Genomic DNA, 14975 nt, shown 5'->3' on the forward strand with positions numbered 1-14975 from the left:
GTCTCCTAATTTATGCCTCCCAGCCACCCCTCACTTTCCCCTCTGGTAACTATAGGTTTATTTTCTATATATGTGACTCTATGTTGTAAATAAGTTCATTTATACCAACTTTTTAGATTTTGCATGAGTGATATCACATGATACTTGTCATTTTGTGTCTGACATATCACTGACTGTGAGAAGCTCCTGGCCCACCCACGTTGCTGTAAATGGCAGTATTTCGTTCATTTTTATGACTAAGACTCCATCGTGTATGTGTACCGCTTCTGCTTTACCCATTTGTCTGTCAGTGGATACTTAAGTTACTGCCGTATCTTGGCCATTGTAAACAGTGTTGCAGTGAACCTTGGCATCCGTGTATCATTTTGAATAATGGTTTTCTCTGTACTCTTGCCTGGAAAGTCCCATGGACGGAGGAGCCACGGAGGAGCCTGGTGGGCTGCAGTCCATGGGGTCGCTGAGTCGGACACGACTGAGCAACTTCACCTTCACTTTTCACTTTCATGCGTTGGAGAAGGAAATGGCAACCCACTCCAGTGTTCTTGCCTGGAGAATCCCAGGGATGGGGGAGCCTGGTGGGCTGCCATCTCGGGGGTCGCACAGAGCCGGACACGACTGAAGCGACTCAGCAGCAGCAGCAGTTGGATATATGTCTTTGAGTGGGATTGCTGGCTCATATGGTAGTTCTGTATACAGATTTTTAAGGAACCTGAATATTCTTCTCCATCATGGTTGTATCCATTTACATTCACACCAGTAGTGTAAGAGAGATCCCTTTACTCCTCACCCTCTCCAGCATTTATTGTTTGTAGATTTTTTGATGATGGTCGTTCTTTGTTTTTTTTTTTTTTTTTTTTTACCTTTTTATTTTGTATTGGAGTGTAGCCGAATAGCAATGTGATAGTTTCAGGTGGCTAGCAAAGTGACTCAGCCATACATATAAATGTATGCATTCTCCCCAAACTCCCCTCCCATCCAGGCTGCCATGTAACACTGAGCAGAGTTCCATGTGCTACATTATAGGTCCTTGCTGGTTATCCATTTAAACTATAGCAGCGTGTACTTGTCTATCCCAAACTAGTCATACCCTCTATCCTTCCCGCCTGGGAGTTACAGGTTCATTCTCTCAAGCCTGTGATTTGGTTTCTGTTTTGTAAATGAATTCATTTGTATCATTTCTTTCTAGATTCCACATACAACAGATGTTATGTGATATTTCTCCTGTGTGTTACTTACTGTATGACAGCCTCTAGTTCCATCCATGTTGCTGCCAATGGCATTGTTTCATTCTTTTTAATGGCTGAGTAGTATTTAATTGTACATGTACCACATCTTTATCCATTCCTGTCAGTGAACATTTAGGCGGCTTCCACGTTTGGGCTATTGTAACAGTGCTACAGTGAATGCTGCAGTGCATCTGTCTTTTAGAATACTGTTTTTTTTCCCGGATATGTGCCCTGGAGTGGGATTGCTGGATCATATCGTACATAGTTCTATACATAGTTTTTTAAGGAACCTCTATATTCTTCTTCTTCATGGTTGTACCCATTCACATTCCCACCTGTAGTGTAGGTAAGGTCTCTTTTCTCCGCATCCTCTCCAGCATTTATTGTTTGTAGATTTTTTGATGATAGCCATTCTGATCCATGGGAGGTTGTATCTCATTATAGTTTTGATTTCCATCAGTCAGTTATATTCTGCATCTTTTATGTGCTCTGGGCCACTTGTATTTCTTTTCTAGAGAAATGTTTTGTTTAGTTTTTTGCTAATTTTTAAATTGTGTTGTCGACATCTTTTACCTATTCTGGATATTAATCCCATAATCAGTCTGTGGGTTTGCAAACATTTTTTGCCATTCTCTTGCTTGTCTTTTCACTCTTTTGAGAATGTCCTGTGATGCGTGAAGGTTTATTTTTTTGAAAGCCAATTTATCTATTTTTCATTGTTTTCTGTATTTTGGGTATCATATTTGGGTATCATATGAACTCTGAACAAAGCCAAGGTCATGGAGATGTTCACGTATGTTTTTCCTACATAACTGTAGGTTCAGTTCAGTTCCATTGCTCAGTCGTGTCCGACTCTTTGTGACCCCATGAACCAAGCACGCCAGGCCTCCCTGTCCATCACCAACTGTCGGGAGTCTACTCAAACCCATGTCCATTGAGTCGGTGATGCCATCCAGCTATCTCATCCTCTGTCATCCCCTTCTCCTCCTGCCCTCAATCTTTCCCAGCATCAGGGTCTTTTCAAATGAGTCAGCTCTTCACATCAAGTGGCCAAAGTGTGGAGCTTCGGCTTCAGCATCAGTCCTTCCAGTGAACACCCAGGACTGATCTCCTTTAGGATGGACTGGTTGGATCTCCTTGCAGTCTAAGGGACTCTCAAGAATCTTCTCCAACACCACAGTTCAAAAGCATCAATTCTTCGGCTCTCAGCTTTCTTTATAGTCCAACTGTCACATCCCTACATGACCACTGGAAAAACCATAGCCTTGACTAGATGGACCTTTGTTGACAAAGTAATGTCTCTGCTTTTTAATATGCTGTCTAAGTTGGTCATAACTTTCCTTCCAAGGAGTAAGCGTCTTTTAATTTCATGGCTGCAATCACCATCTGCAGTGATTTTGGAGCCCGAAAAATAAAGTCAGCCACTGTTTCCCCATCTATTTCCCATGAAGTGATGGGACTGGATGCCATGATTTTAGTTTTCTGAATGTTGAGCTTTAAGCCAACTTTTTCACTCTCCTCTTTCACTTTCATCAAGAGGCTCTTTAGTTCCTCTTCGCTTTCTGCCATTAGGGCCATGTCATCTGTGTATCTGAGGTTATTGGTATAGCTTCTGTCAATCTTGATTCCAGCTTGTGCTTCATCCAGCTTGGTATTTCACATGATATACTGTGCATATAAGTTAAAACCAGAGTGATGATATTCAGCCTTGTTGTACTCCCTTGCCAATTTTGAACCAGTCTGTTGTTCCATGTTTGGTTCTAACTGTTGCCTCTTCACCTGTACACAGGCTTCTCAGGAGGCAGGTAAGTTGGTCTGGTATTCCCATCTCTCTAAGTGTTTTCCATAATAGGTTTGTTTTCTATATCTGTGACTCTAATTCTGTTTGTAAATAAGTTCATTTGTATCAACTTCTTAGATTTTGCCTATAAAGAGATATCATATGGTGCTTGTCATTTCTGTTTGATTTAATCACTGACTATAAGAGTCTCTTGGTTTATTCATGTTGCTGCAAATAATATTATTTTGCTCATTTTTACTGCTGGGTAATACTCCATTGTATATATGTACCACTTCTTCTTTACCCATTGGTCTGTTGATAAGTTGTTTCCACGTCTTGGCTGTTGTAAACGGTGGTGCAGTGAACCCTGGGGTGCATGTATCTTTTGAATAATGGTTTTCTCTGGAATATGGCCTGGAGTGTTATTGCTGGATCATGTGGTATTAATAATTCTGTATATAGTTTTTTAAGAAACCTCTGTATTCTTCTTCATCATGGTTGTACCCATTTATATTCTCACCAATAGTATAGGAGCATTCCCTTTTCTCTGCACCCTTTCTAGCCTTGATTTTTTGTAGATATTTTAATGATGGCCATTCTGACCTTGTTGTTGTTCAGTTGCTCAGTCGTGTCCAACCCTTTGTGACCCATTGGACTGCAGCATACCAGGCTTCCCTGTACTTCACTGTCTGCTGGAGTTTGCTCAAACTCATGTCCGTTGAGTCAATGATGCCATCCAACCATCTCATCTTCTGTTACCCCCTTCTCTTCCTGCCCTCAGTCTTTCCCAGCATCAGGGTCTTTTCCAGTGAGTCGGCTGTTGACATCAGCTGGTCAAAGTACTCGAGCTTCAGCATCAGTCCTTCCAGGAAATAATGAAGGTTGATTTCCTTTAGGGTTGACTCGTTTGATCTCCTTGCTGTCCAAGGGACTTTCAAGAGTCTTCTCCAGCACCATAGTTCGAATGCATCAATTCTTTGGACCTCAGCTTTCTTTATCGTCTAAATCTCATATCCGTACATGACTACTGGAAAAACCATAGATTTGACCAGATGTACCTTTGTTGGCAAAGAGATGTCTGTGCTTTTTAATACAGTGTCTAGGTATCATAACTTTTCTTCCAAGGAGCAGGCATCTTTTAATTCATGGCTGCAGTCAACATCCACAGTGATTTTGGTGCCCACAAAAATAAAATCTGTCATTGTTTCCATTTCCAGCCCCCCACCCCCCCCGCCCGACGTCTATTTGCCATGAAGTGATGGGACTGGATGCCATGTTCTTTGTTTCTTTTGGTCTTGAGTTTTAAACCAGTTTTTCACATTGCTCTTTCACCTTCATCAACAGGCTCTTTATTTAGTTCCTTCTTGATTTCTCCTGTTAGGGTGGTGTTATCTGCATATCTGAGGTTACTGATATTTCTCCCGGCAGTGTTGATTCCAACTTGTGCTTCATCCAGCCCGGCGTTTCACATGATGTACTCCGCATATAAGTTAAATAAACAGGGTGACAGTGTGCAGCCTTGACGTACTCCTTTCTCAATTTTGAACTAGTCTGTTGTTCCATGTCCAGTTCTCACTGCTGCTTCGTGACCTGCATACAGGTTTCTCAGGAGGCAGGTAAGGTGGTCTGGCATTTCTGTCTCTTTTAGAATTTTCCACAATTTTTTGTGACCCACAGTCAAAGGGTTTACTGTAGTCAATGAAGCAGAAGTAGATGTTTTTCTGGAATTCCCTTTCTTTTTCTATAGTCTAATAGATATTGGAAATTTGATCTCTGGTTTCTCTGCCTTTTCTAAATCCAGCTTGTACATCTGGAATTTCTTGATTCATATACTGTTGAAGACTAGCCTGCAGGGTTTTGAGCATTACCTTTTAGCATGTGAAATGAGTATAATTGTGTGGTAGTTTGAACATATTTTGGCATTGCCCTTCTTTGAGATTGGAATGAAAACTGACTTTTTCCAGTCCTGTGACCTCTGCTGAATGTCCCAAATTTGTTGGCATATTGAGTGCAGCACTTGAACAGCATCATCTTTTAGAATTTTAAATAGTTCACCTGGAATTCCGTCACCTCCACTAGCTTTGTTTGTAATAATGCTTCCTAAGACCCTTCCTAAAAGAGTCTGTTGTAAATAGCATGTGTGTATATGGGTCTTATTTTTGTATCTATTCAGCCAATTTATGTCTTTTGGTTTGAGCATTTAATCCTTTTACGTTTAAGGAAATTATCAATATGTATGCTTTTAATGCCATTTTGTTAGTTGTTAGATTTATTTCTAAAAATTTTTTTTCTTCCTTTCCTCTTTTGTTCTTTTCTCTTGTGATTTAATGTCTATCTTTACTGTTGTATTTGGATTACTTTTCCTTTTTTGTGTCTTTACCTTTTGTAGATATTTTGTGTGTGTGTGTGATTTCCCTGAGGTTTTGATATACTAGTCTACATATGCACAAGATTGTTTTAAGTTGTTGGTCTCTTACTTGCCAATATTCTTCATTTGTACTCTCCTCTTTTCTAGATTTATGGTTTAATATCAGATTTGTATATGAATGATTTCCTGCCTTTTGTTTGCCTTTACGGTGAGCTTTCCCATTTTGTACTTTTTCTGATTCTCATTGTCCGCTCTTTATTTTCTGCCTAAAGAAGTTCCTTTAAGATTTGTTGTAAGGCTGATTTGGTGGTACTGAATTCTCTTAGCTTATGCCTGTCTGTAAAGCTTTTGATTTCTCCATTGAATTTTAATGAAAGCTTTGCTGGATAGAGTGTTCTTGGCTGTGGATGTCTCCCTTTTATAACTTTAAGTATATTGTGCCATCCCTTCTGGCCCCCAGAGTTTCTGCTGAAAAATCAGCTGATAACTCTGGGGAGTTCCCTTGTATGTTATTTGTTGCCTTTTGTTTTCAATGTTTTTTTGTCTTTAATTTTTGTCTGTTTTATTAATATGTGTTGGGGGTTTATTCAAAAGCAGAGACTTTTACTTTGCCAACAAAGGTCAGTCTAGTCAAGGCTATGGTTTTTCCTGTGGTCATGTATGGATGTGCCTTTTGTTTTCAGTGTTTTTTTGTCTTTAATTTTTGTCTGTTTTATTAATATGTGTTGGGGGTTTATTCAAAAGCAGAGACTTTTACTTTGCCAACAAAGGTCCGTCTAGTCAAGGCTATATAGTTTTTCCTGTGGTCATGTATGGATGTGAGAGTTGGACTGTGAAGAAGGCTGAGCGCCGAAGAATTGATGCTTTTGAACTGTGGTGTTGGAGAAGACTCTTGAGAGCCCCTTGGGCTGCAAGGAGATCCAACCAGTCCATTCTGAAGGAGATCAGCCCTGGGATTTCTTTGGAAGGACTGATGCTAAAGCTGAAACTCTAGTACTTCGGCCACCTCATGCAAAGAGTAGACTCATTGAAAAGACTCTGATGCTGGGAGGGATTGGGGGCAGGAGGAGAAGGGGACGACAGAGGATGAGATGGCTGGATGGCATCACTGACTCGATGGACGTGAGTCTGAGTGAACTCCGGCAGTTGGTGATGGACAGGGAGGCCTGGCGTGCTGCGATTCATGGGGTCGCAGAGTCGGACACGACTGAGCGACTGAACTGAACTGGGGGGTTTATGGTCCTCCTTGGGTTTATGTTGTATGGGATTCTTTCTGGACTTGGGTGATTATTTTCTCATGTTAGGAGACTTCTCAGCTATAGTCTCTTCATATATTCTCAGTCCCTTTCTCTCTCTCTCTCCTCCTTTGGGACCCTATAAAGCGAATGTTGGTGTATTTAATATTATCCCAGAGATTTCTGAGACTGTCCTCATTTCTTTATTTTTTTTTCTTTATTCTGTTCCATGGCTGTGATTTCTATCATTTTGTCTTTCCGCTCACTTCTTCTGACTCAGTTACTCTGCTATTGATTTCTTCTAGTGTATTTTTCATTCCAATTATTGTATTGTTTTCATCTCTGTTTGTTCTTTAAATCTTCTAGCTCTTTGTTAAACATCTTTTGTATTTTAATGATCTATGCCTCCATTCTTTTTCCGAGATTTTGAATCATGCTTACTATCGTTACTCTAAATTCTTATTCCCTGGTGGCTCAGAGTAAAGTATCTGCCCACAATGAGGGAGACTTGGGTTTGATCCCGGGGTTGGGAAGATCCCCTGGAGAAGGAAATGAAAACCCACTCCAGTATTCTTGCCTGGAGAATTCCATGGACAGAGGAGCCTGACAGGCTACAGTCCATGGGGTCGCAAAGAGTCAGGCAAGGTTGAGCAGCTCACACTTCAGCATCTTTAAATTCTTCTTCAGGTTGGTTGCCTATCTCCACTTCATTTAGTTGTTCTTGTGGGGTTTTATCTGTTCTTTGCCTGGAATGAGTTTATTTTTATGTCTTAAGGGTTGAGGTTGAAGGCTGAGGGCTGTCTGGTTCATACTTGCCCTCCTCTTGGTGACTTTCCCTTGTTCCTCACATGCTACCCTTCAGGACTGGGCAGGAGGGAAGAGCCCATGAGTGGTCATCTGTAGTGAGTATTCACTTGAGCTGCCACCTGCTTGGGCCACAGTGAGGACAGCCTCTCTTAAATCCTAGGCAAACCCTCCTAGTCTGCAGCTCTGGGAGGAAAGTCTGCAGCTTAGCGCCAAAGCCAAAGAAGAGCAACACTGCGTTGTTTGTCAGCATTTTTATGTTCTTAACCCTTAACGGGGCTTCCCGGCTGGTACTAGTGGTATAGAATCTGCCTGCTCATGCAGGAGACACAAGAGAGGCAGGTTCCACCCTTTCGAGTAGGAAATGGCAACCTGCTCTAGTATTCTTGCCTGGAAAATTCCATGGAGAGAGGAGCCTGGCAGGCTGCAGTCCATTGGGTTGCAAAGAGTCAGACATGGCTGAGCCATACACACACAACCCTTAGCATATCAGAGGTAGTTGTGGTGATATACACAAGACAGCTTAAACATCCTGTATATATATATACAAGAAACATCTATAAGTTAATAAGTAAAAGATAGCCCAACAGAAAAACAGGAATAAAATCACGGCAAGCAAGTCAGAGCTAGAGGAAACCCTTGGGATCATTGTATCTGAACTGCATATCGCACAGACAGACCTTGAGGGCCCAAATACGGGGAGAACTTGGCCGAAGTCATCCACTGACTCAAGGCCACATGGTTCCAGGACCTGGACTGGGGCTGTGTCTGTGCTGCCCTGTAGCTCTTAGAACTGCTTTGAGCAACTTTTGGGTGGGCAGTGGCCTTCCACGCCCATCCCTGGGCCTTGAGGCAGGTGGGCTGGGCTGAGCAGCCTGTGCTTGGGCTATAGGTACTGATGCTGAGGATGCGGGGGATGACCTGCTACTGTCATACGTGAAGGAGTTCTGGTGGTTCCCCCACATGTGGAGCCACATGCAGCCCCACCTTTTCCACAACCAGTCCGTGCTGGCTGAGCAGATGGCCCTGAACAAGAAGTTCGCTGTCGTGAGTAAGATTCCCTACAGGGCAGAGCCGGGTGGGCTTGGGGCTGGACTGGGGGTCAGAACTGCTGGCCTCCCGCTGCTTTTGCAGTTCCATGTGACAGCTTTTTATTAACATCTTTATAGCCACTGTCTCATTGAAGACTCATTGATACCCAAGAGCCTGGTATCTCGATAGCATCATTTTAGATAAGAAACGGAAGCTCGGGGAGGCCACCCCAGCTTATAAGAGGTCTAACCAGAACTTAAACCCAGGACTGTTGGCTTCCAGAGCCCAAGCTCTTGTCTTGGGCTAGACTAGGAGCCCTGGACAGCTCCAGGACGTGCCCAGCAAGGAGAGAATAAGGCCTGGTTCTGGTGCCCCCTGAGCTACCAGCCAGTCATAGAGACCACGAAGGCAGAAGGGTGCCCATCCTTGCTTCTCACTCCTGGAGCAGGAGGAAGTGAGTGCTGGGCTGAGAGCTCAAGCCCCGGCTCGGCCGGTTTCCTCCGAGACTCTGGGCCCTGAGCCTCAACTTCCCCATCTGCACCTCGAGGTCTCGGACCTGCCGCCTTGCCTTGCCTAGTCTCGGATTTCTCTCCCCTGCCCTACAAAGGGGAAGTAAGGCCCAGAGGAGCAGGAACCCTGTGCTCACCCTGCCCTGGGCCTCCTCTCCCCAGGAGCACGGCATTCCCACAGACATGGGGTACGCGGTGGCACCCCACCACTCGGGCGTGTACCCTGTGCACGTGCAGCTCTACGAGGCTTGGAAGCAGGTGTGGAACATCCGCGTGACCAGCACGGAGGAGTACCCCCACCTGAAGCCAGCCCGCTACCGTCGTGGTTTCATCCACAACGGCATCATGGTGAGTGTGGCCCGGAGCCTGAGAGGCAGGACTCTGGGGACCTGGTTAGGGGTTTCTGCTGTCCTCTCTGTCACCTGAGGCTCTCTATCCCAGGCAGGGAGGAGGCCAGTCTGCCTCTTTAGTGAGCGACTCTTATGCTTTTGTGACAGGATCAGGTGGATGAACATTTTTTAAGAGGCCTCTGGTGAGGCCCTGGGACAGGCCTCTGTCTCATCCATTTGTTGGCTTACGTGAAATGTATCTGTCCCTTTTTTACACACTGGGAATACTGAAATGCACAAAGTCAACAGAAGTCCCCACCTTTGTAGACCTGACATTCTAGTGACAGGAGACAGTGCATTCATAAGTGTGTACAGTGTATAATGGTCAGATGGTATAAGTGCTGTGGAGAAGAATCAAGCAGGGGGATGGAGACAGGGTGTGCTCAGAAGAGGAGAGGGCTTCCCAGGTGGTGCTAGTGGTAAAGAACCTGCCTGCCAGTGCAGGGAGACGTAAGAGGCACGGCTTTGATCCCGGGGTCGGGAAGATCCCTGGAGGAGGGCCTGGCAGGCCCGTCCAGTATTCTTGTCTGGATAATCCCATGGACAGAGGAGCCTGGAGGGCTGTGGTCCATAGGAATGACAGAGTCGGACACGACTGAAACGACTTAGCATGCATGCCGCAAGAGAAGACACTTAAACAAGATGGTTAGGGAGAGCCTTTTGGGGATGGAGCCATGCTGCTGCATGAGGAAGAGCATGCATGGCAGAGAAAACACACGCAAAGGCCCTGAGGCAAGCTTATGCAGGTGGTTTTGAGGACCAACCAGCAGGCGACTGTGGCTGGAAGACAAGTTGGGAGGTGGCAGGAGATGAGGTCAGAAGGGTGATTGGTGGACCAGGTCATGTAGGGCAATATAACACCCCTGGATGGACTTTAGCTTTTAGTCTGTGGTGGGAGGGTTTTGAATGGAGTACTCTGATGACTTGACTCGTATATTAAAAGGATTTCTATCATTCTGGCTGCTAGGGGATAAAGTGGGGAGCAGGTGGAAGCTGCTGCAGTCTTCCGGTTGAGGTACAGTGGATGGCCCAGGGTGCGGTGCTGGAATGTGATCAGATTCTGGACTTATTTAGTAGTTAGAGCATACAGGAACTGCTGATAAGTTGGATATAGCAAATAAGAGAGAGAAAGATTATTCCCAGTTTTTGACCTCAGCCTCTGGAGTGGCTGGATAGTTCTCATCAGTCCAAATGGGCAGCTATGGGAAAGCCAGAGTCACACCTCCATCCATCTGTCCACTGACCTCCTCCTTTCAGGCATTCCTACTGACTCTGGGGATGAAGGTGGTGATGGAGAGGGTGGATCACATAAGAAACAGCTAAATCAGTGCACAGCCAAGAGTGCCATGAGGCAAGTGCTAAAGCCAGGAAAGGAGTCACAGAGCATGCCTGGGGGTGCTGCTCTAGAGAGGGAAGGGGCCCTTGCTGGGCACACAGGCCAGGTTGCCAGAAAGAGTCTCCCTTGCCAGTCCCTATTACCTTGGAGTCTGCTCATTTTGTACAGAGAAATATGAAAAGTATTTACGTATGTAAACAGGCAAGGCCGGGTGGGCTCACTTGGGGGACTGTCACGGGTGGCAGACGTTCTTTGGTGGGGAAGACCCCCAAGGGTGGGGGCTGTGTGGTCACACAGGAGGCTGCCTCTCTGAGGAGACACCCTGCCTGCCACCGCGCGGACCTGGAGAAACCATAGCTTCTCTCCCGCCCCATCCCCAGGTCCTCCCGCGGCAGACCTGCGGCCTTTTCACACACACCATCTTCTACAACGAGTACCCGGGTGGCTCCAGTGAGCTGGACAAGATCATCAATGGGGGCGAGCTCTTTCTGACCGTGCTCCTGAACCCTGTGAGTGCTCCCCAGCCCTTGGCTGGCGGTGAGGAGGGGCTGCCGGCCCCCATCCCTGGGGGAGGGCAGGAGCAGGTGTGCAGCTGGGAGTTAGAAAGCCCGCCTTCCGGCCCCGGCCCTGCCCCCACTTGCTGTGTGACCTTGGCAGAGAATCTGAGCAGTCTTAGTTTCCTTCTATCATCTTGCATTTCTGTACAGTAGTGTTGGCATTTTTGTTCATGTTCTTTTTCCAATCCTTGTGTGTATAAATATATAAATATTGCATATTAACATACATAATAAACTGAGTATGTTAAACTATATATCACTATCCATCTGTATACATTTATATATATGTACTGATATATATATAGATTAAAAGGCACTCGCTATAGATGTAGAGTGCATTTTAAACTTTTCACCTCTTTTCCTAGGCCTCTCTTTCCTTATCTGTAAAATGGAAATAATCGTCCGTGCTTTGATAATGTTAGATAGATATCAAGTGGTGGTCTTATCAGCTTTGTGGGGTAACTGTGTATTCCTCATGGTTCATGTACCCCCTCACTTTCCTGCCAAAAAAGTACAAAAGAGCACCCACGTGTCTGCACAGGAGGTCTGCTTCCCTCTCGGGGCTGCTGTGCTTGGTGTCAGACTGGATTCACCTGGTGCACATAGTCCCAGGTCACGTGGCAAGTTTACTGATGGCCCTGGTGAACTGTGGACTGGTCATCGAGTGGCACCATAAGCTTAAGCAAGGCCAGCGGGTCAGAAGTGGGGGTGAAGGTAGTGAGGGAGGCTCAGAGGCTGACAGCCCGTGCCTCCCATCTTCCCTCCCTGGAGCAGATCAGCATCTTCATGACACACCTGTCCAACTACGGGAATGACCGCCTGGGCCTGTACACCTTCAAGCACCTGGTACGCTTCCTGCACTCCTGGACCAACCTCCGGCTGCAGACGCTGCCCCCGGTGCAGCTGGCCCAGAAGTACTTCCAGATCTTCTCCGAGGAGAAGGACCCGCTCTGGCAGGTGAGTGGGGCTGGTGGTCTGGATGTCTTGCTACAGGGAGGGAAGGCCCACCACCCACAGGTCTGCACTCCAGGCACAGGCTCAGGGACTCGGTCCTCAGGCCCTCATACTCGGGTACACTTGCTCACCAGGTGTACACTTGCTCACCAGGGGTACACTTGCTCACCGGGTGTACACTTGCTCACCAGGGGTACACTTGCTTACCGGGCGTACACGTGCTCACCGGGTGTACACTTGCTCACCAGGTGTACACTTGCTCACCAGGTGTACACTTGCTCACCGGGTGTACACTTGCTCACCAGGGGTACACTTGCTCACCCGGTGTACACTTGCTCACCCGGTGTACACTTGCTCACCAGGGGTACACTTGCTCACCCGGTGTACACTTGCTCACCGGGCGTATACTTGCTCACCAGGGGTACACTTGCTCACCGGGTGTACACTTGCTCACCGGGTGTACACTTGCTCACCAGGGGTACACTTGCTTACCGGGTGTACACTTGCTCACCGGGTGTAAACTTGCTCACCAGGGGTACACTTGCTCACCGGGTGTACACTTGCTCACCCGGTGTACACTTGCTCACCAGGGGTACACTTGCTCACCGGGTGTACACTTGCTCACCGGGTGTACACTTGCTCACCAGCGGGGGCGCTGTCACTTGTTCTTGTGCACGTGAGACCTCCCATGCAGAACCTATGTGAATGCACACTCATACACAGCCTGTGAAAAACAGCATCATAGAACTTCTCACTCCAGCAGGCTCTGAGCCTGGGAAAGGAAAAGTCAGAGAGCTTAAGGGACAGTCCTTCAGGAAGTCTGCCCCAGTTGTTCAGTTGCTTAGTCGTGTCCAACTCTTTGCAACCCCATGCACTGTGGCACACCAGGCTTCCCTGTCCTTCGCTGTCTCCTGGAGTTTGCTCAAACTCATGTCCATTGAGTCAGTGGATGATGCCTTCCAACCATCTCATCCTCTGTCGCCCCCTTCTCCTGCCCTCAATCTTTCCCACCATCAGGGTGTTTTCTGATGAATCTGCTCTTTGCATCAGGTGGCCAAAGTATTTGAACTTCAGCATCAGTCATTCCAATGAATATTCAGGGTGATTTCCTTTAGGATTGACTGGTTTGATCTCCTTGCAGTCCAAGGGACTCTGAAGAGTCTTTTCTAGCACCACAGTTCGAAAGCATCACTTCTTTGGCCCTCAGCCTTCTTTATGATCCAGCTGTCACATTCGCTCATGACTACTGGAAAAACCATAGCTTTGACTGTATGGACCTTTGTTGGCAAAGTGATATCTCTGTCTTTTAACACACTGTTAGGTTTGTCATGACTTCTCCCAAGGAGCAAGCGTCTTAATTTCATGGCTGCAGTCACCATCCACAGTGATTTTAGAGCCCAAGAAAATGAAGTCTGTTTTCCATTTTTTTCCCCTATCTATTTGCCATGAAGTGATGGGACTGGATGCCTTGATCATAATTTTTTGAATGTTGAGTTTTAAGTCAGCTTTTTCACTCTCCTCTTTTACCTTCATCAAGAGGCTTTTTAGTGCCTCTTTGCTTTCTGCCATTAGGGTGGTGTCATCTGCATATCCCAGCAATCTTAATTCCAGCTTATGCTTCATCCAGCCCAGCATTTTGCATGATATACTCTGCATGTAAGTTAAATAAGCAGGGTGACAATATACAGCCTTGACATACTCCTTTCCCAATTTTGAATCAGTCTGTTGTTTCATGTCCAGTTCTAACTGTTGCTTCTTGACCTGCATACAGGTTTCTCAGGAGGCAGGTTAGGTGGTCTGGTATTTCCATCTCGTTAAGAATTTTCCACAGTTTGTTGTGTTCCATACAGTCAAAGGCTTTAGTGTAGTCAATAAAGCAGAAGTAGATGTTTTTCTGGTTTTTCCTTTTCTTTTTCTATGATCAACAAATGTTGGTAGTATGCTCTCTGGTTCCTCTCCTTTTCTAAATCCAGCTTGTACATCTGGAAGTTCTTCATTCACGTACTGTTGAAGCCTAGCTTGAAGGATTTTGAGCATTGCATTGCTAGCATTTGAAATGAATGCAATTGTGTAGGAGTTTGAACATTGTTTGGCATTGTGCTTCTTTGAGATTGGAATGGAAACCAACCTTTTCCAGTCCTGTGGCCCCTGCCGAGTTTTCCAAATTTGCTGGCATTTTGAGTGCAGGACTTTAACAGCATCATCTTTTAGGATTTGAAATAGCTCAGCTGGAATTCCAAGACTTCCACTAGCTTTGTTTATAGTAATGCTTCCTGAGGCCCACTTGACTTCACACTCCAGGATGTGTGGCTCTACATGAGTGATCACACCGTTGTGGTTATTGGGTCATTAAGATCTTATTTGTACAGTTCTGTGTATTCTTGCCACCTCTTCTTAATATCTTTTGCTTCTATTAGGTCCATACCATTTCTATCCTTTATTGTGTCCATCTTTGCATGAAATGTTCCCTTGATATCTCTAATTTTCTTGAAGAGATCTCTAGTCTTTCCCATTCTATTGCTTTCCTCTATTTCTTTGCATTGTTCACTTAAGGCTTTCTTATCTCTCCTTTCTGTTCTTTGAAACTCTGCATTCAGGTGGGTGTATCTTTCCTTTTCTCCTTTGCCTTTCCCTACTCTTCTTTTCTCAGCTATTTATAAGGCATCCTCAGACAACCATTTTGCCTTTTTGCATTTCTTTTTCTTGGGGATGGTTTTGATCACTCTCTCCTGTACCATGTTACAAACCTCTATCCATAGTTCTTCAGGCACTCTGTCAGATTTAA

The 14975-nt window shown here is 45.6% G+C and overlaps 2 protein-coding genes across 4 annotated transcripts in view; both read left to right on the top strand.

Annotated features, from left to right (window-relative positions):
* Positions 1 to 14975, top strand: part of TCOF1 (treacle ribosome biogenesis factor 1) — a 291309-nt gene that overhangs the window by 158242 nt on the left and 118092 nt on the right. The gene's annotated exons all lie outside the window — the stretch shown is intronic.
* NDST1 (N-deacetylase and N-sulfotransferase 1) overlaps positions 1 to 14975 on the top strand; it is an 88628-nt gene that overhangs the window by 51420 nt on the left and 22233 nt on the right. For both annotated transcript variants that reach the window (XM_061424045.1, XM_061424046.1), the window contains exons 6-9: positions 8306 to 8460; positions 9117 to 9302; positions 11060 to 11188; positions 12011 to 12193. In XM_061424045.1, the coding sequence (XP_061280029.1) occupies positions 8306 to 8460; positions 9117 to 9302; positions 11060 to 11188; positions 12011 to 12193 (653 nt within the window). The remainder of the gene's footprint in view (positions 1 to 8305; positions 8461 to 9116; positions 9303 to 11059; positions 11189 to 12010; positions 12194 to 14975) is intronic.

Source organism: Bos javanicus, chromosome 7, assembly GCF_032452875.1.
Source record: "Bos javanicus breed banteng chromosome 7, ARS-OSU_banteng_1.0, whole genome shotgun sequence".
In the NCBI taxonomy this organism is placed as follows: Eukaryota; Metazoa; Chordata; class Mammalia; order Artiodactyla; family Bovidae; genus Bos; species Bos javanicus.